Consider the following 23,410-nt stretch of genomic DNA (forward strand, 5'->3'; position numbering starts at 1 on the left):
AGGGGTGTTCTGGCTGTAATTTTTTTTTTTAAAGTCAGCAGCTACAAACACTGTAGCTGCTGACTTTTAATAAGGGCACTTACCTATCCAGGCCACCCGCGATGTGGCCCCCAAGCCCCCCCCCAGGCCGATCCGTCCCTCGTATCGTGTGCCGGCGCATCCTCACTAAGGGAAACAGGCAGTGGAGCCTTGCAGCTTCACTGTCCGTTTCATACTGTGCATGCGCGAGTCCCCCGGCAATTTCTGAATGGGCGGCTGTCTTCTGTGACACACACAGGTCCCAGGAGACCCCGCACCCAAATTTCCCAGAAATCAACGCGAGGAGGAGAAGACTGAAGATCACCGCAGAATAGGAAGTAGCAGATTAGGACGATCTGCCTAGCAACAGGCATTTCTGTTAATTAAAACATTTTTTTTTCTAATGTATTTAAAAGGAGCGTCTATATGTTTTTTTTTTTTTTTTTTAGGGTGAACCTCCGCTTTAAGATGTGGTCAATGGCAAGTATTATTCTGTCATAGTGCTACTTTAGAGCAGCAGAGGAATTTAAGAATTAAAAAAGGAAAAAAAGTGTGGGCTTTGGGGGAAAAAAAACAAAAACAAAAAAAAAACACATATAATCAGCTCCTTGCTGTGATGCTGCAGCTGTCTCACATCAGCTCCAAGACCAAGAAATTAGCACTCATGTGACTGCCAATTGCTCAGCTCTCGGTCTGCTCAAAACATAGAGCACTGTCAGTCACTGCTCTCCTCCTCCATAACTCATTGGAGCACTGGGGTGGAGAGGGGGCAGAAGCAGCTGGCTTCAGCTCTCAGCAGAGTGCAGAGGGGCTCAGCTAGCTGCCAATCAGGCGTCAGAGAGGATCAGGACAATATTGTTGGGATCCTTCCAAACCTTGGTGCGGCTCTGCCTCATCAGCTGATGCCGATTCTGGGTCACAGCAGAACAAAGGGAGGGCCAATTCACACTATATGCAATGACAGACAGCATGGTAAAATGTCCATCACTGCAAGAACACAAAAAAAAAACCAATTGTTTCCTGTGTCTAAAGCATGCTGCTCTGCAGCTTGCTGCGATAAAATGCAGACGTACTGCAATGTCAGCCAGCGCATCTCGTCACTTGACACCTCAGTGAATGAAGTGTACATTTTGTAAACTTAAAATAAAGCTTGTACAAAAAAATATATATAGTGCAGTGTGCTGAATCACCACACTGCCCCCTAGCCAGTTGGCAATGGAGAGTGGCTGGAGCACCGAGTTGCTGTGGCTGCTCTGCGATTTGACTAAGGACCAGTGTGAATTGGCAGCACTCCTGCGCCCCACAAGAGAAGTATAGCCAAAGCTTTTTTTTCTCCCTTCTAAATCGGCCCAGTTATAATAAACATCTGTAAATGCTCCTGGTTAGCGCTGCTTTGCATACATCAGAACTGATCAATGTCTCCCATAGTGTTTTCTTTTAAAGTCTGATCTGGCCTGGCCTTGTAGGACAGCAGACCCCCAAATTTCTACAGAGCTTCCAACATTTATAGTCTAAATATGGCTTGGTTACATTTCTCTCCACTACCGTGAGCCAATATCTGTATTAAACTTGGTTGTCACTTCTATCTTTCTGAAACGTGTTACATTCTAAGATGAGCTTACCTGTGACACAAAATATCTGTAGAGGTATGCACCACCGAGCACGATACCAGCCAACATAAAGGCCAATCCAAAGCACATGCACCAACACCAGGCTCGTCTCTGTCCAAGTGGTACAACTTCTTCCACCTCCTGCAAAGAAAAACATATATGGCTAAACTTATACAGATTGGTTCCCAAAAGCTGACAGCATGAATTTATTAGATGACAAGTCTGCAGAGCAAGTTAGGTCGGCCATACATGGTTCGAATTTCGTAAGAATTTTCTTTCGAAAATCTTATGAAAGAATTTTCGTATGAATTTCACACCATTAGTGGGCTGCAACAACGGCCAATTTTCGTGCGGCAATCAAATTTGAAGGAATTGGACATGTTGGAAATTTTTAGAAAAACGAACGATTTTCTAATCAATGATGGGAGAATCGTGCGAGAAATGTAATAGGAAAAGAAAATTTACGGAGAGAAAAGAAGATTCCCGGCCACAAAAATTATTTTCTGTAGCAACATGAGGTGAAATTGAAGGCTTGGTCGGCCGAATTTCGAAAATCAATGGTGGCGCCATCGGATCACAAAAAAAACGAACATTCTGATTTTAAAAAGAAAATTTGTTCAAAATTCGACCGTATATGGCCTGCTTTAGTCCTCATATTGATGGGTGATACATAGCAGAAGCCCATCATTAACCATCATTATGATACTCTATGAAACAAGTGAAAATACTACATTAATCGTGTTCTAATGTACACAAAAAAAAAAAAAAAAAGAGCGTCATTGCTCATACTGACATCTGTGGGGGTATAACATCTACAGATAGAAAGCAAGAGCCAGGCTGGATGGGAGTAATGCTCAATTGTGAAAGTGCTGGCTGGATGCGAATATGAAAAACATTAGGATTTGTTTAGGATGAAGCAGTACCATTAAAGGGGTTGTAAACCCTCGTGATTTTTTACCTTAATGCATCCTATGCATTAAGGTGAAAAAAACCTGGCAGTCGGCAGTCACCAGTCGTCATGTCGTCCCCCCCCTCCCATTTTACTTACTTGAGCCCCTTCATCTCTTCGGCGGGGACGCACTGTCCAGCTCTCCATGGGGTCCCGGCTCTTGATTGGATAGATTGATAGCAGCGCAGCCATTGGCTCCCGCTGTTGTCAATCAAATCCAATGACGCGGGCACCGGGGGCGGGGCCGAGTCCAGCATTCGTGTCTGTGGACGCAAATGCTGGACTCTGGAGCACGTCAGCAAGGAAACCCACCTGGGAGAGCGCTTCTCCTAGGGGGTGATCTGATGTGGGGAGGAGTCGCTGGGGGACCCCAGAAGAGGATGTTTGGGGGCCACTCTGTGCAAAACAAGCTGCACAGTGGAAGTATGACATGTTTGTTATTAAAAAAAAATAAAAAATAAAAAACAATCCTTTACAACCAGTTTACCTCACTATAGTGCCTTACTGGTATTCATTTGTTATAAAAGCAAACTAGGAACCCATAGATTACATTTTTCAACATCATCTCTCTAGATGCTGTTAAAGTGAAACTGTAGTTACAATGTAAACGCAGCTGAAATAGTCGGCCTCATCCACACTTGAGGTAAAAATACCTGTTTTACAGGCGTTCTAATTTATTTAATTTTTTCCCCTTGCCTCTAAACTTTGCCTCCATGTTAGGCTATGTGTCCATACACACAGACATTTATGTGAGTTCAGAAACAAAAAAACCCATCACTTGTGTGTTCTAGAGAGAAGCGTTGTGGCACAGAAAAAATGCCTAACACGTTTAAAAACGCATCTAAGCACTAGGTGCATTAAAGTGGTTGCAACCCCACTTAGTTATTTTCAGGCACTCACCTGTCTTCCTTAATGCCAAGTGCCAAGTGAATGTTTTATTAAAAAATGCCGTTCTATACCTTATATCCTAGCGCTGCTCCCTCTCCCGATCTGACAGCTACAGCGGGGTGTGGGGGCTGAGAATCCCCCACTGACTTCAGTCGGGAGAGGAGATAGGCAGCCGGTTAGGCAAGCACCGCTCTGAAATATAGTATAGAATGGTATTTTTTAACTAAAACAGATAAACTGGGAACATAGCATTAAAGTGTTGGCAAAAAAAAAAAAAAAAGAATGTTATACAGTGCTGTGCTGTGTGAACGAGTGGAAGGATGACGGAGGCATGTAAACTGACCACGGTGTCAGGGCTCAGCAACCATGATAAACCATGCTCAGTTTACAGGGGGGGGTATAGCCAGGCATTTCAGGTGATACAAAGGTTCACACCATTACACAGCACATGCTTTAAAGGGAACAGGAGCAATTTTTGTTTTTTTAATTTCAGCGGCTAGAATAATGAAATGAATGCCCAAGCACGTTTGCAAAAACATGGCTTAGGCACGTTTTTGAAGCCGCTTTTCTCCTGGTGGGGGAAAGACATCTACAAGAGCCCCAGTGTACATGGTGCATCAGTGTAATTACTTACACCAATGCTTCAGGGCTGAAAAAGCTAGCTTTATATGTTCATATCACTTTCCAGTCCTTTCTTACTGCACATTCACTCCATGTTTATGCTCTCAGCATCTTTAAGATGTAGCAATAAGATGACCATAGTAGTAGAGCAATACATTAATCTTTACTGGTATTCAGGGATGACTGCAGGACAGTGCAGACAAATCTCACCAGGCTCCAGAAAACACACTGTGGGATGTTTCCCCTTTTTCATCCAAGGACAGAAGGTCAAATGAAGATGGTGCCAGGAGAAAGATGGCGCTGCCAGGCAAGAAGCTCTACACCAGTGAGGGCGAACCTTGGCACCCCAAATGTTTTGGGACTACATTTCCCATGATGCTCAAACTACACTGCAGAGTGCATGAGCATCATAGGAAATGTAGTTCCAAAACATCTGAGGTGCAAAGATTCTCCATCACTGCTCTATACCTTTCATGTCAAGTTCATTTAGACAAAATATTTAAACACTATACAGTTTCTGAAGCTTTACAATGCATATCTCCACTTTAGGGCTACAGGTAAAATATTTGACTTTGTGATGGCCAATTTTCTTCCGCAAAGAGCTAAGGTGTGATCACATCCTGGATTTCTGAATAGATGATTCACTCACTGCAATAAAACATGATATTCTCACCATGACAATGCTTCTTCAAGCTATAGAACAGACCAATACAAAGAATATCAAACAACTGCGGAGGTATGGAGATAAAGATGGCAGTCCAGGCCATGTACCGTCACAAAGGCTGCTTGTAGTTTTCCCATCCCACACTAGGGGTGCTGAAATTAATCGTTGCATCGCGATTCGGGTGTCTCTGATGCGCTGTGAGTGCATTTTTAAAATGACTTTATTTTAATAAAATGTTGTATTACAATGGATGCTTTGCCCCCGCTGTATGTGCTTTTTAAAAAACGATGTCACTTCATACCGAATTTCGCCGTAGTACGGTCATGTGACTGCCACCCCGTCCCGCCCCTCTCCACTCTCCACTCTCCTCTTCCGTCTCCTGAGTCCTGACGTCAGCGGGGAATTCTCCGTCCCGCCCGCCTCTCTTCTGATATGACTATAGTCAGCGGGCGGGACGGAGAATTCCCTTCTGACGCCAGGACTCAGGAGACACGTGAGAGGAGAGCGGAGAGGAGAGCGGAGAGGAGAGCGGAGAGGAGAGCGGAGAGGAGAGCGGAGAGGAGAGCGGAGAGGAGAGCGGAGAGGAGAGCGGAGAGGAGAGCGGAGAGGAGAGCGGAGAGGAGAGCGGAGAGGAGAGCGGAGAGGAGAGCGGAGAGGAGAGCGGAGAGGAGAGCGGAGAGCGGCGGGACGAGCCGGGAGTCACATGATCGTACTACAGCGAAATTCGGTATGAAGCAACATCGTTTTTTAAAAAGCACATACAGCGGGGGCACAGCATCCATTGTAATACAACATTTATTAAAAGAAAGTAATTGTGTATGGGGGGGGGGGGGGGGGTTAGTGATGGCTGCATTTAATGGGCACAGGAGGCTGCATTTGACGGGCACAAGCGGCTGCGTTTGACGGGCACAGTGAGGCTGCGTTTGATGGGGGAGGTTCAGTATTTTTCAGTTTGTTTGCGCCCCCCCAAAAAATTTTGAGCACCAGCTGCCACTGTTAAGCACAGAGACAGTACAGGGAACTTCATAGGGCTGTTTGTCATCTGTGGATTCTATCCCTTCTGACCTCCAAGCAGCCGTGTGTGTGTGAATCTCTGTACCCTGTAGTGCACCGGATTAGTGCACTTTTTAAGGGAGTGAGGTTATTTTTAAATTCAAAGCAGAGTTCCAGTCAATTTTTTGTTTATTAGAAGTCAGCAGCTACAAAAAAAGTGCATCTTCTGACTTTTAATAAATAGACACTCACCTGTCCCACAATCCAGCGATGTGGCCACCCAAATCCTCCCTTCTCTCCCCTGCCTGTCCACAGCGCTGGCAATACTACTGTGGGCATCCGGCTGTGACAGCTTGCAGCTTCACAGTCGGGTGCGCATGTCTCACTGCGCTTTCCTGCATAGCCGGGCAATCTTTTGGGAACTGTGATGTCTCCCAGAAGACTGCAGGGTGGAAGGGCCGCCTAGGCCGCCCAAGCGTAAGTGGCAGCTCGTCAGTATTCGTGATGCATCGTGGAATCAAATCGAATCGTGAGACCAGTGAAGATGCGCACCCCTACATCACACCCCTTTTAAAAAAAAAAAAGCCACTGCACTCACCAGAATGTTGGTGGTCAAGAGTGCCATTATTGCACTTATGTTAAAAAAAAAAAAGAAAAAAAAAAAAAGAAAAGAAAAATACTTAAATTTCAAAAAGTTTGAAAGATAAAAATGAAATAAAAAATAAAAAAAATGCTGAAATCAAAACAATAGTTGGGATTAAGGTCACTAAAGGAATTCAAAACAAGTTAAAATCTGGCATCAAGAAATGCCCTTCAAGCCTGAATCACTAAGACAATGTGGTTGGTATCCGTAACAGTTACAGAACGCACCTTAAATAGTAATAAATTCTATGGACAGATACTGTATAAAAGGTCTTTGGAGAAGTAAAAACTACAAAAAAAAAATAAGACAATACTATTAAAACCCAAACAATCCCACTGCAAAATGTTTTTTTTTTAGCAACTAAACTCTACAGGGGTTTTCACAGTGCCCATAAGTATTAAAGGGGTTGTAAAGGTAAAAATTTTTTCACCTTAATGCATTCTATGCATTAAGGTGAAAAAACTTTTGACAGTACCGCCGCCCCCAGCCCCCCCGTTTTACTTACCTGACGCCTCGAATCTTCGCTGCACGTTCTTGTCATCTTCGCTGCAGCTCAGCCTGGTCGCTGATTGGCTGCAGTGGATGGATTGAAAGCAGCGCAGCCATTGGCTCGCGCTGCTGTCAATCACATCCGATGACGCGGCGCGCCGGGGGGCGGGGCCGAGTGATACAGCGAGCGGCTATAGCCGCCGGCTGTATCACGGGAGCGCGCCCGCAAGCACTCACCACCATGCGAGGGAGCTCGCATTAAGGTGGTGAATGCTTGCGGGGAGGAGCTGAAACAGCCGCCGAGGGACCCCAGAAGACTAGGTTCGGGGCCACTCTGTGCAGAACGAGCTGCACAGTGAAGGCAAGTATGATATGTTTGTTATTTTTTTTTAAAAAAAAAATTACCTTTACAACCGCTTTAAGTCCAGAGTACCCGGAAGACCGGGCAGGCACAGCAAGAATATGCAAACTCCAGGCAGGTAGTGTCATGGTTGGGATATGTATTAGAATGGGTAAAACTAGAAAAGAGATCTGGTCTACATAATTTCAAAACACTGAAACAGTTCTCGTGGCCAGGATACTGATTCCTATAGAGATTTGAAGCACAAACGTTGCCTGGTACTCTAGAGTGAAAAGGAAGGAAAAAAAAAAATGCAGATATGCCATGTCCTGTGTGCCTATTGTAAAGACAGATATCCATATCTGATTTGCCGTACTAAAGTACTAGTGCCTTCAGACTACAGCACAATAGCATTCTCGACACCATTACATTATCACACAAATACAGGTTGTTTTTATCAGCTACCAATTCTTTATTGTACCATTTCTTAGCAAGAGTGTTCCTTTAAGAGGGCCATAAATGGATCAAATCTCAGCCAGTCCCTGCTGAACCGGCTGAGATTCAATCCATCTCTGGGTAGGCTGGTTGTACTGAACACAATCCATCAAAATCGAGGTCAGTACAACCAGCCTGTCGGATTTTTTTAATCAATGCCGGCAGCTCTATCATCAGTTACCATGGTCTTCTGCCGGCAGGCAAGGCTCCCCGCATTCCACCACCAACAGGATGCAAAAGGGCTGTGGGAGGGATTCCCCTCATCAACACCAACTGTGTTGATAGGGTAATCAAGCAATTTTCTTTGCTTTCAATAGTGGTATCTATGGGCTGCTTTACTTTAGAGATTTCACATAATCAATATAAAGTCAGTTTGCAAGCAGGCCAATGTGAAATATGAAAGCATTAGCAGAATTACGGCAAGCAAGCTGTCTCCACGATGATCTCATTATCAAACCAAAGGCTCTGAAGCTGTGATAGCATACTAGAATGTAGAGGTTTGTCCAAAGATGCCTAGTATTAAACGAAGATGAATCTCTGCATATCCAACATGACTGTATTCTTCAAAGTAGGCTATTCACAAAACTATCACACACTTCAAGTACTATGTGAGGTTACTACCAAGCCAAAGATAGCAGCTCACACACACACACACAGCCAATAAAAAAAAAAAAAAATCCATCCTCTCTCAGTACTGTCCAACCAAGCAAAAACATGCTACTCAAGATTAAGCTAGATGGGTTAATCTTGCTAATGAGATATTTAACCACCTGCTGGCAGTCATCGTATTAGCCTAGAGCTACACAGAAGATATTTAGTAAATCAGCCTTGCTTCTAAACAGCTAGCGATTAAATGCCAAGAGACAGCCAGACTGAACAAGTAACTCGCAACGAAGTAGGCCACACTAGTAGCATATAACGATCAATATCACATTTGCATAATGCTCCAATCGATCACAAGATGCTAATCTTGGCATATTAATCTTCATCACTGAAAGAAGTGCTGGATTGGCACACAAAGCTGCCAGTACATATTGAGGAAGATTTTCTAACACTGGAGAGTGCTAAGTCTGGTGCAGTTCTGCATAGAAACCAAATCAGCTTCAGCCCACAGGTCAGGAAAAAGGGGTGGAGACAAGTGAGCCCCCCCCCCCGAAGCGTACAAGTCAGGATGCCCTGCACCCCCACCCCAAAGCACCTTGTCCCCATGTTGATGAGGACAAGGTCCCCTTCCCAACAACCCTGGCCAATGGTTGTTGGGTCTGCGGGGGGGGCTTAGCCAAATATGGGAGCCCCCTTTAACAAGGGGGCCCCCAGATCCCAGCCCCCCCCCCCCACCCTATATGAATGAGTATGGGGTACGTTGAAATAAATAAATAAATAAATAAAAAATAAAATAAAAAAAGTGTCAAAAATAAAACACGGTACACAGGTTTTTAAAGTAATTTATTAAGCAGCTCCGGGGGCTCGTCTGATTTTTCCCCTCTCTGGCTTTTCTCTGCTCTCTCTCTCTCTCCAGTTCTTTTTTTCCCCTCTGACTGCTGTCTGTCGGGTCTCCTCCTGCTGTCTTCTCCCTCTTTTGCCGGGCCTTCTCTGCAGTCTTCTCCCTCTGTTGTTCTTCTGATGTTGACTCGACGCGCTCTCCCACTCTAATGCTGGGTGCGCCACTACTTATATTGGCATTGGGCAGGGTCACCGGAGGCCCTCCCCTTATGACGTCACCGCCCATCATGCCTCGGGTGGTGATGTCATAAGGGGTGGGGCCTCTGCATGATGTCACACAGTGACGCCACCCCATGCCAAATTTAAGTAGTGTCACACCACACACCCGGCAGAGCGGTAGAGAGTGTAGAGTCAACATCAGAAGAACAACAGAGGGAGAAGAAAGCAGTGAAGGCCCAGCAAAAAAAGAGCAAGACGACAGCAGGAGGAGACCCAGCAGAAGACAGTGGACAGAGGTGAAAAAAGAGCCGGAGAGAGAGCAGAGAAAAGCCAGAGATGGGAGAAGTCAGAAGAGCAGTCAACAAGGGGACAAGGTGCTTTAGGGAGGGGCTCGCTTGTCCTCACCCCTTTCCTGCTGGGCTGTGTGCTCTGATAAGGGTCTGGTATGGATTTTGAGGCGTTTTTTCAGCGTGGGGGTTCCCCGTAAAATCCATACCAGAACGAAGGGCCTGGAATGTTCTTGGAGGGGGAACCCATGACAGTTTAAAAAAATTAAAAATTTGTCCTGGAGTTTCCCCTAAAGTTTCATACCAGACACTGTGCCTGGTATTGTGATCAAAGCCTGTTCATTGAAGTCAGATGCATGTCAGATTTAAAAGTCACAGGGCAAAGTTGGATCCAAAGTGGTACGACTGTCAGTCGTACCAGTGTGAACCCAGCCTTAAAAAAAAAAAAAAAAAAAAAAAAAAAAAAAAAAAGTAAAAACCCCTTTCATAAAAAAACAAATAAAAAAATAGAAGTTACAAGAAATCACTTTAATATTTATATATTACAGACAGATTTGAAAATAAAAACCTTGAAGTGATACTAATGTTGGTGTTGCAGCTCCTACAGCTCTGGAACCAGGCAAGTGTTTAGGGGCAGGAGGGTCTAGGACAGATAATGCATTAGGGTAAAAAAAGGTTTTGACTTTAGAACCACTTTAAAATTCATACAAGCCCACCCATTTAGTATTTACATTTTGACCCAAAGGGAAGACATCCCAAAGACCACAACTGCAGCCCTCTTGAGGACCCATATACATCAAAAGTCTGATGTAAAGAAAGAAAATAAATGTGCCTAGTGATCTCTAGATGCTTGCTGCAAAAAAAAAAAAAAAAAAAAAAAAAAAATCCTCAACTATTTTGAATTCTACTTGGATTGAATAAATATAAACAAAATCTCTAGAGATATAATGGGAAACCTGGCATTAATCCTTCGGCTCTATGCACACTGAAGCTCAAAGAAGCTTTTTCTGGACGCCAGATTGCTGTTTTGTACTAGCGTTTATGGGCGTTTTTAATAAAAAAAAAAACACAGAGGACATTCCAAAAATCCCACAATGCATTGAAAAAATAGAACGCCGAAGGCTAATTAACACGCGTTTAGTGAAAAACGTCACTTTGAACGCAAATTTCTGGCGTTCAGAAAAAAGCCCATAAACTCCACTGCTCATTAAAGCTAAAAAAATGTCCATGTGTGCATGGACACATAAGCTAAGAGTGGAGTTTATGGGCTTTAAAAAAAAAATGCCCAAACTCCAATAAACTGCAGTTTATGAGCTCCAGTGTGCATGGATCCCAACACTGTACATTTGAAGCATTCTATTTTCATGGCCTGTAGCACCTGCACGGCAAGCAAGGTTTCATTTAGCCTTATTTATAAATATGCCTTAGTATAGCTTATGTCACAGATAAAGCATACAGTTGCAAGAGACCAGAAGAGGATAAAGGCTGGACTTGCAGTCCTGTAACGACAGATTTATTTTAAGAAGCTGCAGCTGCAAGATGTAGGGTGGTCTGCAGTGATGCATAGCTTTAATAGGTAAGCCATCTGCTTTTCTGTTTACTGCCATAAAACTATATAGATGCATTAATTATGGTCTTGCCCTGCCTTAAAGCGGTATCAGTGGTAGTAAAGTCAAAAAAAAAAAAAAAAAAAGAGAAAACACACACACACACACACACACACACACACACTTTGCCTGTCAGTGGATTTTACAACAGAAGAGACCTTAGTGGTCTCTGCTGTCATAAATGCCCCCCCCCCCCCCCCCCATCAGCAGATAATGTGATCTGAGCTGCACATGCGCTCAGATCACATTTACGCCATCCCTGCTGGGAGAACACACATCGATTATTGCTAGCAGCTATAGCCACTGGCAAGAAATGCAATAAAAATTCAGCATGTGGTTTATTCCCAAGTCGATCTATAGAATGACTTCAGTACAATCAGCCTTAATCTCAGATTTAATCTCAGCCAGTCTCTGCTGAACTGGCTGAGATGATGCGATCTATGGCCAGCTTGAAAGGTTTGCGTATGGGCTCCGTGGTGGTCCTATGCACTCCCTAATCTACATCCGACTAGTCTAGAACTCCAAGTTTAATTTGACCCCGTCTACAGTCTGGACCTCTCTCGCCGCTCTGTTCTACACCTACCACCCCCACTGGTGAGTTTTTGTTTATTATCCCCCCCCCCCCCCCTTCTGCGGACAACTCCACTCCCCCTTGTCTGCCTTAGCCCCTGGGTCTCAAGGCTCGGGCATAACGCACTGACCCCCGGCCCTGGCTGAGGGTCGGTGTCAGTTTATAATCTATACCCTCATAATAGATGTTTTATTATGTACTTTTACGTGAACTTCTCTCTTATGCCCCGTACACACGATCCGAAAATCGTACGAAAAATGCCGCATTCAAATCGATCGTACGATAATCGGATCGTTAGTACAGAGCTTTCGAGAGCCGATCAGGACAGTTCATCCGATATTTTTCTATCGGACATGCACGGAAATTTTTTTCGTACGATGCCAGATCGTACGATTTTCGTTTCATCAGTACACCTATCATTCGAAAATGCAATACAAATGCATTACAACACATGACATCACTTCCGAATTTTTATGCTGTCGTACGGGAATTTTCGTGACTTTAGTGACTCATCAGATTCGACGTGAGATCAGTATGCAAAAAAAAAAAACGGCCGATCGTTCGTCCGATAATCGGATCGTGTGTATGGGGCATTAGGTTTCCATATCCCCTGCGTGGGAATATGTTATCTGGTTTCCTCCTTTTCATATCTCAATAAACACATCGTACCAGAAAAGGTTTGTAAACCCTAGTTTTTTTTTTAGTAAAACAACAAACATGCCTATACTTGCCTGCTCTGTATAATAGTTTTGCACAGAGCAGCTCGGACCCTCTTTTTCTGGGGTGCCCCACTGGAGCTCCAGGCCCCTCCTCTTCATCAGGTGTCCCCACAGAAAGCTGCTTTCCATAGGGCACCTGTGAGGGTTCGCTCCCGAGTCACTGGATTTTGCTCACAGCAGCAGGAGCCAACGGCTCCTGTTGTTATCAATCTGTCCAATGAGGAGAGAGACAGCGGCTGGAGCTGCTGTGCTCGTGCACATAAGGCAGGGGTCGGCAACCTATGGCCCACAGGCTGCACTGGGTCCACCACCACTAAACATCCGGGCCATAATGAATTCACGGGCACCCGGCCCGTGGACATTTTTGCCTCCCTCTTTAATGGACAGTGGCCAGTATCACAGGGCTGGATGGGGGCTGCAATATATCTTAACTTTTAAACAAAATAAACAGTAAGTGATTGGAAGCCGGGTGATCCTAGCAACCAATCACCAGCCTGTTAACGTGAAAAGTTAAAGGAGAAGTATGGGTTTGGGGTTTCTGTCCCCCGGCGTCTCTGCACTGAGAACCGAGCCACCGAACATCACAGATGGCTCGGTTCTCTCGGCTCCCCGAGCAGAGAGCTGCTGACTGTTAATCAGCTGCTATGCTCCTCCACGCTCAATGGAGCGCTGAGCTGTGGAGGGCATGATTGGGTATCAAATATTAGTAAGGCCAAGTGAACAGCATATAGTATGAGGGGAATGCGATTTCAAATCTATGCAAATGTCTAAACTGTCAAGTTTTGTGGAAGATTCATGACTCAAGTCGAATAAATCTTTTCCCCAGGTGGAAGCACTGCATTCAAGTGGTTGTAAAGTCAGTTTTTTTTTTTTTTTATCTTAATGCATTCTAAAAAGCCTTCTATGTGTAGCAGCCCTCCCCCCCAGCACCCCATAATACTTAGTTGAGCCCATCTCTGTCCAGCGATGTCCATGACTCTCCGCCTGATGGGCAAAGACACAGCAGTGACATCATTGGCTCCCGCAGCTGTCTAAGTCAGCTAGCCAATCAGGAGGAGAGGGGGGCGGGGCGGAACAGCAGCTCCACGTCTAAATGGACACATGGAGCTGCAGCTCGGGTGCCCCATAGCAAGCTGCTTGCTGTGGGGGGCACTCGACAGGAGAGAGGGACCCTGGGAGGAGGATCTGGGCTGCTCTGTGCAAAACCACTGCACATAGAAGGTAAGTAGAACAGTTGTATTTTTTTTTTTAAACTAGACTCTACAATCACTTCAAGCCCTGGTTCACACTGATACGATGCCGGAAAAACTGCAATCGCACAGCATCCATGCAATGTGCTGTGGGTGTCAGTGTTAGATTAACAGCACGAAACAGCTTGCAAAACGCATTGCCAGAATCAGATCACATGGGTGTGAACACCCATGCAATGTGATTCAGGTGCAGGGAAAAAAAATAATTTAAAAGGGGGTCCTGCACCATTGTGGTGCAGATGCAACGCGATTTGGCTCAAATCACAGACATCACTTTTGATGTGCACAGGAATGCGGTGTCCCGCAATGCATTAGTGTGAACCCAGGGATAGGACTTGGTGAAAGGTGGAGGAGGACGTGAACAAAGTACAAATAGCAATAGCTCACATTGGTTTATAGATCATAAAGAGGAAAGGTGCACAAGGGCAGGGCAATCCACAAAACTAAGGAATTTGTGTCTTATGGATTGCCCTGCCCATGTGCACCTTTCCGACTGCCAGTTCAATAAAACACCTTTCACACTGGAGGCGTTTTTCAGGGGCTACAGCGCTAAAAATAGCGCCTGAAGAAAGCCTCAGCTGCAAACTGGCTGCGCTGGCAGGGCGTCACAAAGTCATGCCAGCAGCTTCTTTGCAGCGGTGAATACACCACTCCTGCCCATTTAAAACAATGGGGCAGCACCGCCATACCACTGGCAAAGTGCCGCTGCAGCTGCGTTTTGCGGGCAGATGTCACCCTTTTTCAGCCACTAGCGGGGGAATAGCGATAAAAATAGCGCCACTTGACCTCCGACACTCGGGGCGGCTCAGTGTGAAAGGGGTTTTAATGAATCCAAGTGGCTGCCATTTTGGCTTTGTTGGATTTGGTACAAACACACACTAGACATCTTTAGCTGCCTTGAGAGTCTGGGCTTCTGGTGTTTTTCCTGTACCTTTAAGCCACACATTGCAGGTGGCCTGCAGTGATGAAAAGGGTGCATCATCATAACATGGGTAGGGAATTTTACATGCAGAGGAAAACAGGGGCAGAACTGCAAAACCCAGGACCAGACCCTCTCAGTAGCAGGATCAAGTAGGTTGTCAGGTATTTCTAAGGATCGGTAATGCACGATGGGATTGAGCAGTGCCAGTGTGCAGATTACAAACCAAATTACTTTTTCGTTAATGCTGGCAACATGAGGGTGGCAGGGCATCATTTCTATGCATGTGATCACCCACTGCTGCACCTAAATATCTATCCATCAATCAAGCATGATGTACAGGTACTTATCACTACAGTTCTTATTCCTGACACCATGGGAACCTGCTGATCTGTCCCGCTTTTGTAAGAGAAGTATGGGATTTTTTTATTTTACAATCATACTTACCTAGGTGGAGGCTGCATCTGTGCCCTGCTGGCTCTAAAGGCTAAGGACCAAGCGATCAAACACCGCAGATCGCTCAGTTTCCAGAGTTCCCTGGCGAGGGGGGGGGGGGGGGGGCAGAAGCAGTCGGCTTAGGCTCTTGGCTGCTCGCCTTTGAGGTTGATCCGGTGTCAGACATGTGGGTGGATCCTGACCATATGGTTGTGATCTTTCCTGAGCTTAGACCGGCTCTGTGATGTCAGCGGACCTCAGCCAGCTGTCTGCTGAAAAGGGGGTCGAAAGAGTGCCGAACGAACTGCACTCCTGTCATCCATAGAAGTAGAGCCAAGTTTCTCAACAAAATAAAAATCAGAGACATGGATGGATGGGTGAGTGAGTTTGTTTGCTTTGAATAATATAAAAGGAAACAGCTTTTTCAGTTTGTAGTGCTCAGATACAGTTAAGTTCCACTTTAACAAGATAAGTATGCTTGCATGGAGTGGTAAGAATTATTTGTACCAACTGGGAGGCTACTGGTGAATATTCAGTAACTTGAAGTGCAATGCGCAACTCAGGGTTAAAGATTACATTTAAAGAACTCCATTTTTTCCCCACACACTTTACAAGCTGGCCTAAATGAATTGTATCTCTCACTAACCTGAGAGGCTGCTGGATGTGTGGCATAAACTGTATGTAGCTGCAGTTACATACAGCATACCGCACTTCCGGGTTTGAGCCGAGAATTCCCGTTTCACACCCGGATCACAGAAGTGTCTACCGCAGCGGCGCTCAGAGCAAGCAATGTATTCTACCAATGAATACAAAGCTTCGCCTGATTGGCCGAGTCAGAGAGAAAGGCTGATGTCACAACCCCTTACTCAACCAGAGGAAGCTTTGTATTCATTGCTTGCTAAGGGCGGCCGAGCGCCAGCTGCGATAAACTCTTCTGTGTTCCGGATATAAGAAAGGAAGTCTTGGCTCTCACCTGCACATCCAGCGGCCTCACAGGTTAGAGAGTGTGGAAAAAAAAAAAAATTTAGTTTAACATAATTTGCTCAATAAAAAAAAAAAAAAAAAAAAAAAAAAAAAAAAAAAAAAAAAAGCTCTTTAAATAGATTGTTATCAAAAAGGAACAGTAACTGGAGGGGTATAAAGCAAAAAAATAAAAATTTGCTTGGGAAAGAGGTTTGACAGAAAGTCTATGAAAAACCTGTCAAGTACACCTACACACCAGTTAGTCACCGATATGCATTCACTTGTACAGCTTCCTATTCCACTTTATGTACCCGAAGCCTGTAAATGGGAATTAATTAGGTCAGACTGGTAGTAGTCTATATTTATGGTCTCTTGTTACAGTCCTCTTGTCCCATTCCTGGCTCTGAACAGTCCCATCACTATGCAATTATGCTAAATCCTTGCAAATCTTCCAGACTGAAGTAATGTAGTTATCCACATTGACCCACAAGAAGAAATCTACTAAATTAGCCTCATGTATGAGGGAATGCTTCAGAGAGTCGGTGATACTACATACTCAGAAAAAAGATTTTCTGTTCGCCATTTAGGAAAGTGAAAGTAAAATAGTCTACCACAGAGCGGAGGTTGTCCTAGCCAACAAAAAACAACCCTCTTGGAGTTTGGTACAATTCTTTTTAATGAGCAATTTAAGTTTTTGTACAATAAAATGCATTTATGGGTATTATAAAAAGGAACTTACTGATGCTGATAAGCAATGTCATGGTCTTAAAAGTTACAGGCACGTCAGGATGTTCTAGTACAATATACTGCATTATACTACATAGGCCTATTACTAGATCAGACTTGAAGAATGTGAATTTTATCCACGGGTCTTGGCTAGTGAATACACTTTTGTTCTCTTGTTGTTACATTGTAACAACTTGGACCAAACGCAAGTATGCATCTCTCATACCTGTATAAGCCGAAAATCACTAAGACCCCTTTCACACTGGGGCGGTTTGCAGGCGGTATTGCGCTAAAAATACCGCCTGCAAACTGCCCCTAAACAGCCTCCGCTGTTTGTTCAGTGTGAAAGCCTGAGGGCTTTCACACTGAAGCGGTGCGCAGGCAGGGCAATGAAAAAAGTCCTGCAAACCGCTTTTTTGGAGCCGTGAAGGAGCGGTGTATTCACCGCTCCTGCCCATTGAAATCAATGGGACAGCGCGGCTATACCGCGGCTATAGCCGCGCTGTACGAGGGATTTTGACCCTTTTTTGGCCGCCAGCAGGGGTTAAAACCGCACCGCTAGCGGCCGAATACAGCTACAAGAACGACGGTACAGCAGCGCTAAAAATAGCGCTGTTGTACCGCCGACGCCCCCACCACCCCAGTGTGAAAGGGGCCTAATAGTTGCCACTACTGTACAGTGTTAGCAGTAGTCTGTGTACAGTTCTGAGTGGTTGCAATTCTGCATAGTAACCACAGGTGGTCACTCACTCAACACTACCACCACTTAGAGACTGCCTACTATAAGAACACCTTGTAGTCACACAAAAAAAAAAAAAAAGTCAATGCTTTCTCCGAATGGTGGAAGGGACTCCCTGTATCTGGAGGACTGCTTGCATCACTACACTAGCTGCGACCATTACAATGATTTGTAGCAGAGATTGGTTAGGAATGAGACATGCATATTTACATAAAATACAAAAACAAACCCTGCAAGACAATTATATAAATGTGCCAGTATGCATCGCTTACCAGAACACTGAATTACTTACCTTAGAATGAAGCCCTCCAGCGGTGCGCTGTCACTGCTTCCATCTTCATCCGGTCTTGCGCCTGGGTTCAAGTGCTCCAGCCATCTGATTGGCCAGGCCCCGATGACGTCACTCCCGTGCATGACTGCGGGATTCACTGCCACGGCACAGAGCTCTGAAGATACGGCATGGGTATGTCGTTTCTTCAGCAAGCATGCACCAGTGACATGTGAATATATATTAAAGACTGCAAGTTTAGGAGAAATCCACTTTTCCTACAGGTAAGCCTTATTATAGGCTGATCCCCTATAGTCTAATTGCATATATATGTAGCAATAATTGGGATGATCGGGGGGGGGGGGGGGGGGGGGGGGGGGGGGGGGGGAAGTCACAAGAGGATCAATGAGAGCTGCAGGGCTGGAGGCGTGCCTCTGTGTAAATCCAGGAAGTGAACAGGCAGCAGCTTCAGCTGCCCACAGTTAAAATGGTTGCAGCCAGACTCAGTGGAGGGAGATTTCTGCAGCATATTTGGCAAGTACAGAATCAAAGTATATATAAAATAATAGGCAAAGTGGTTGGAGGGAAGCTTCAGAAATGGCAAAGATGTTTTTGTTACAAATTATGTGAGCAAACTGAAGTTCCTCTTTAAAAGGCAGCTCGGTCTGTCTGCCTATTTTGTATAAGCCTGTTTATAGGCTTACCTGTAGATCCAAGTATAAAAAAAAAAAAAAAAATAATAATATATAGCACTTTACTACAACCAAGTTTTAAACTTCAGGACCAGCAATGAAGACTCACCAAAAGACCAAAATAGTTAAAATTCTGTCATCTGTTCCTAGTTATGTAGTTGCCATCTTTCTGTACATACAAGTTTGTACAAGTAACTCATTTACAGTCTCCATTTTTATGCATGGATACATTTTTGTCTTTTGAAATGGAATATTTGGAATCTGAAGACAAAAATCTGTAGAAAATCTAATAGTGCGTATGGGGTCTGAGGAAAAAAAAAAAAAAAAAAAGTTCAGGAGTCACATAACCTCTGCCTATATTTCTGGATTCACTGATCATCTTGAAATGATTTCTCTCAAAAGTAATGCTGAGTTTGACTTGTCCAGGTTTGTGACAAACATGTTACTTTAAATCTGTATTAAAAGAATATAGATGCTGCCATTATTGATCCTTCTGAAAAAATGCTAGTTGTCAGGCTGTCATGTTGATCCTGTGGTGTGGCTTCAATACAAAATTACATTCTCAGTAGTGCAGAAGCTTGAATACTCCATTGCAGAATACTACATCTGAAAAGGTTTAAAGTAATTGTAAAGGCTCGTTTGTTTTTTTTAAACAAACATGTTAATGATGATACTTCCCTCCTCTGTGCAGTTGGTTTTGCACAGAGCAGCCCCGATCCTCCTCTTCTCGGGTCCCTCTTTGCTGCTCCTGGCCCCTCCCTCCTTTGAATGCCCCCCAGCCAGCAGCTTGCTACAGGGGGCACCCAAGCCGAGTCAGCGCTCCGTGTATCCATTCAGACACGAAGCTCCGACCTGGCCCCGTCCCCTCTCTCCCCTAAATTGGCTGACTGATTGCTGCGGAAGCCAATAGTGTCACAGCTCTGTCTTAGCAATCAGGGGGAGTGTACTGGATGGCTGAGGGGATTGTGGACATTGCTGCAGAGAGAAGGACCTCAGGTAGGTAATGGGGGGGGGGGGGGGGGGGGGAGGTTGGGTTGGGGGTGCTTTTAGGCTGCTTTAGGCTAAGATAAAAACCTTCTGCCTTTACAACTCCTTTAATCCCAGTCTGTTACAGTGCTATAATAATGCCTACAGCCATAATGATCGTCCAATGCCTTCAGTACTCGACACAAAAATTCAGATTAGGAGTTTTGACTTAAAGAAAAGTAGTTTGTTTTTTTTTCCCCTAAAAAAAAAAAAAAAAAAAAAAAAAAAAAAAAATGTATGTCATACTTGTCTGCTTTGGGCTGTGGTTTTGCACACAGAAGCTCCAAACCTCCTCTTCCAGGGTCCCCCGCTGGTGATCTTGGCTCCTCTTCTAGTGGCCCCATAGCAAGCAACTTGCTACGGCAGCACTTTTGCAGGCTTGATTCCGAGCTGGGCTGTGTGAGCGCATAGACACACAGCACGACTTGGCCCTGCCCCTCATTCCTTCCTCATTGGAATTGATTAAAAGGCAGTGTATTTTTTTTTTTTTTTTTTATCTTAAATTGGAACTATATTCAGAAAGTTAAGTCCTGCTAAATCATTCAGCCTGGCCCCTTTTGCTTCAGTAAACCGGTGACTGTGGTTCCTCCACCGCTCACCGGTGCTCTGGGTTGTGGAAGGGGCAGGAGCATCTGGCTCAAGCACTCAGCGGCACGCTGAGAGGCTGAGCCAGCTACTGGTCAGGCATCTGAGTGGATCCCAACATTATTGTCAGGATCCCTGCAGAGCCTGGTCTGGCTCTGATGTCAGCTGACAGTGGGCTTTAGCTCACTGTTAGCAAAACGAAGTGCTCTCCTGTGACCCAGATTTAGCAAAGAGCTTTGGCCATACTTCTTTAATCTGATGGCCAAGGGGCGATAATGCTTGGACAGTCATGTTGTATGTCCTGACAGTTGCATGTTTTTTCTACATCTTAGATCAGGAACCTTCAAAACTACGGCTCTCCAGCTGTTGTGGAACAACACATTCCATGAGGCATTGTAAAAAACTCTGACATTCACAGACATGACTAGGCATGATGGGAATTGTAGTTCCTGAACAACTGGAGGACTGTAGTTTGAAGACCCCTGTCTTAGATGCATCCCAGCAAAAGGTGGAGTCTAAGCTCATGGCAAGGGCCATTCATATTCCTACATAGTCATAGTTTCGGCACTGGATTAAAATCAAGGAATGATTTAGAACTTAAAGTGGAGCTCCAACCAAAGCAGGAAGTTTCACTTGTTTGCACTCTCTGCCACATTTGGACCTTTTCAGGGTGGGGGGGCAAGCATGCACCTGGTTCTAGTTTTGACAGGTACACGCTACCACTTCCTGCTCAGATCGCCACAGAGATCTGAGGCGGAGGTTCGCAACCCCCGCCCCCCACCCCTTCCCTGCAGTCTTCGGGGACACAATCACAGGTCCCAGAAGACTGCGGGACATTCACAAGGTGTCTTGCACATGCACAGTAGGAAACGGCTGTGAAGCCGCAAGCCTTCACTTTATGTTTCCTTCACCTTACTTCAGATGCCGACGTCTGCAGCTGAAGCCGATTAAAGAATCGGCTCAGGTGAGGACATCACTGGATCCCTGGACAAAAGTCAGCAGCTACAGTACTACAGTATTTATATCTGCTGTTTTAATTTTTTGGGGGGTTTGGAGCTCCACTTTAAAAGCTTCCATTTCTTTGTTAGTGTTCATTTTGTTGAACTTAGGCAACGTCTTATGGGAAATTTCTACTTTCACCCCATACAGGATGTCCTCACCGTTTCAGTAGATCAAACAGGCAGCATTCTGCAATTATCACTTCTACTGAGCTGAAAGAAGCAGGCAGAATTCCAAGACTGTTGATTTAGAGTAAGGACTGCACCCAAAAGCAGGAAACCACAATTTGATAACTATAAAGTCTAAAGGATAGACACCGGATATATATTCTAAATGAAATGAATAGTCTTTCTCAGCAGGGACTCTGTCAAAAAAATGGTAAAAGTGGTAAAGTGGTAAAAGTGGTTAGGGCTTCCACCTAGTAGAAAGAGAGAGTCACCAGTCTGAATACCAACCACGGCACTACATGCCTGGAGTTTGCATGTTCTCTCTGTGCCTGCGTCGGTTTCCTCCAGGTACTCCGGATTCCTCCCACACTCCAAAGACACGCTAGTAGGTTAAAGGGGTTGCAAACCCTCAAGGTTTTTCACCTTCATGCAATCTATGCATGAAGGTGAAAAACACACACACACACACACACACACACACACACACACACACACACACACACACACACTTTAGGTACTTTAATATGCAAGTTCCTTGAGGGCAGGGATATGTAAATGTAAAATATAAATATGTGAAGCACTGTACACCCCGACCAGAACACTATAAAAGTACCCGTAATCAAATAAATGAATTTGGAGACGACAGAACTAAAATATAAAAGTTACCAATACAAGTAAAAATAAATAAAATGGCTATTATTACAGATGGATTTCAATAGGGTAATTAAAGTAATAAAAATAAATAAATAAAAAAGGGGGAATAAGAAAAGACCTGCAAGGCGTATTCATCGCATACTAGCACATTATGAAATACTCCCCTTGGAACGAAGCCCCCCAGCACTGTACTGTCGCCGCTGAGAGGGCTGACCTCTTCCCCAGTCTTTCTTCCAAGGATGCGCACTCAGGCTATGTGATTGGCCGGAGCCGCGATGACGACACTCCTGTGTGGGATCGCTCCGTTGCGGCACGAAGCTCTGAAGGTCTGGCAAAGTATACCGGACCTTCACATGGCATACGCCAGGGACATAACTGGTGATGGCTGCATCCAGGGTGAATCTCTCGTAAAACAGTGCACGATTAAGAGATGTTCATTTTACCTACAGGTAAGCCATATAGGCTTACCTGTAGGTAAAAATGACCAAGCGGGGTTTACTACCACTAATACATTCCCACCTTTTTTTCTAGTACTGCAATCTATTATTTTAATAGAGTGTGGGAATAGATATTCTATTACATTTTTAGTGCAGCCTGTGACTTCATTGGGGAAGTTTCCCCTCACTTTTAATCCCTGTGACACAAAAGAAGAAATGAATTGGCCACTGGGGCAAGGCGGCACAAACTGAAGTTAAACACTCACAGACATTCTAAGGCTAAGCCATGCTCAAAGTTTTGTACAACATTAAAACCATGGTTCAATTTTATATGCCATCCTGTCCCATTTGGAAACTCACCCTCATTCTTTTTGTCCTTGTGACCAGAATGTTATGAATATCCAAAATTTTCCCATAGTACTGTCTTTTAGCAGCAGTATTTGGGATCAGCAGATTAGCTCAATTTATCTCCGTTTTAGGCCCCATGCATTAGCATTGGGCATTAGCTAACCTCTCAAACACCTTTCCTCTTGTTAGCTATGTTTTTGCAGAAAAAGAAAAACCTTGATGTGTACAAATGCATTTAGACAAATGAATACCCAAGTGCTTTATGCATGTCATTGGCCAGAATTCTGGCCATCGATATTAATTTAACGCTCAAACGATTGACATGCCCAGCATTAATGCACCTTTACAAGTCAAGAGTTTTTCAGCCAAATTGCAGCTGCTCCTGGACATGCTGGCAGTGGGGTTTTTTTACATAAAAAAATAAATAAACCCAACCTAATCACAGCTGGTGAGGAGAGACCAGGGGCTAGGGCCAAGCCACCCTCCATGTGTCAATGGACACAGAGCGCAGCTTGGGAGTGAGCCCTCATGGCAAGCAGCTTGCTATGGTGGGCACTCGGTGAAGAGTGGGATGTAGGAGCCAATAAAGCTGGCGAGGGACCCGAGAAGAGGATCAGGCAAGTATGACATAAATTATAATAATAAA

The 23,410-nt window shown here is 44.7% G+C and overlaps 1 protein-coding gene across 1 annotated transcript in view; it reads right to left on the reverse strand.

Annotated features, from left to right (window-relative positions):
* Positions 1-23,410, reverse strand: part of ITM2B (integral membrane protein 2B) — a 55,432-nt gene that overhangs the window by 21,345 nt on the left and 10,677 nt on the right. The window contains exon 2 of the mRNA XM_073614118.1: positions 1,641-1,769. Coding sequence (XP_073470219.1) covers positions 1,641-1,769 — 129 coding nt within the window. The remainder of the gene's footprint in view (positions 1-1,640; positions 1,770-23,410) is intronic.

This window comes from Aquarana catesbeiana, linkage group LG02, assembly GCF_042186555.1.
Source record: "Aquarana catesbeiana isolate 2022-GZ linkage group LG02, ASM4218655v1, whole genome shotgun sequence".
Taxonomy (NCBI): Eukaryota; Metazoa; Chordata; class Amphibia; order Anura; family Ranidae; genus Aquarana; species Aquarana catesbeiana.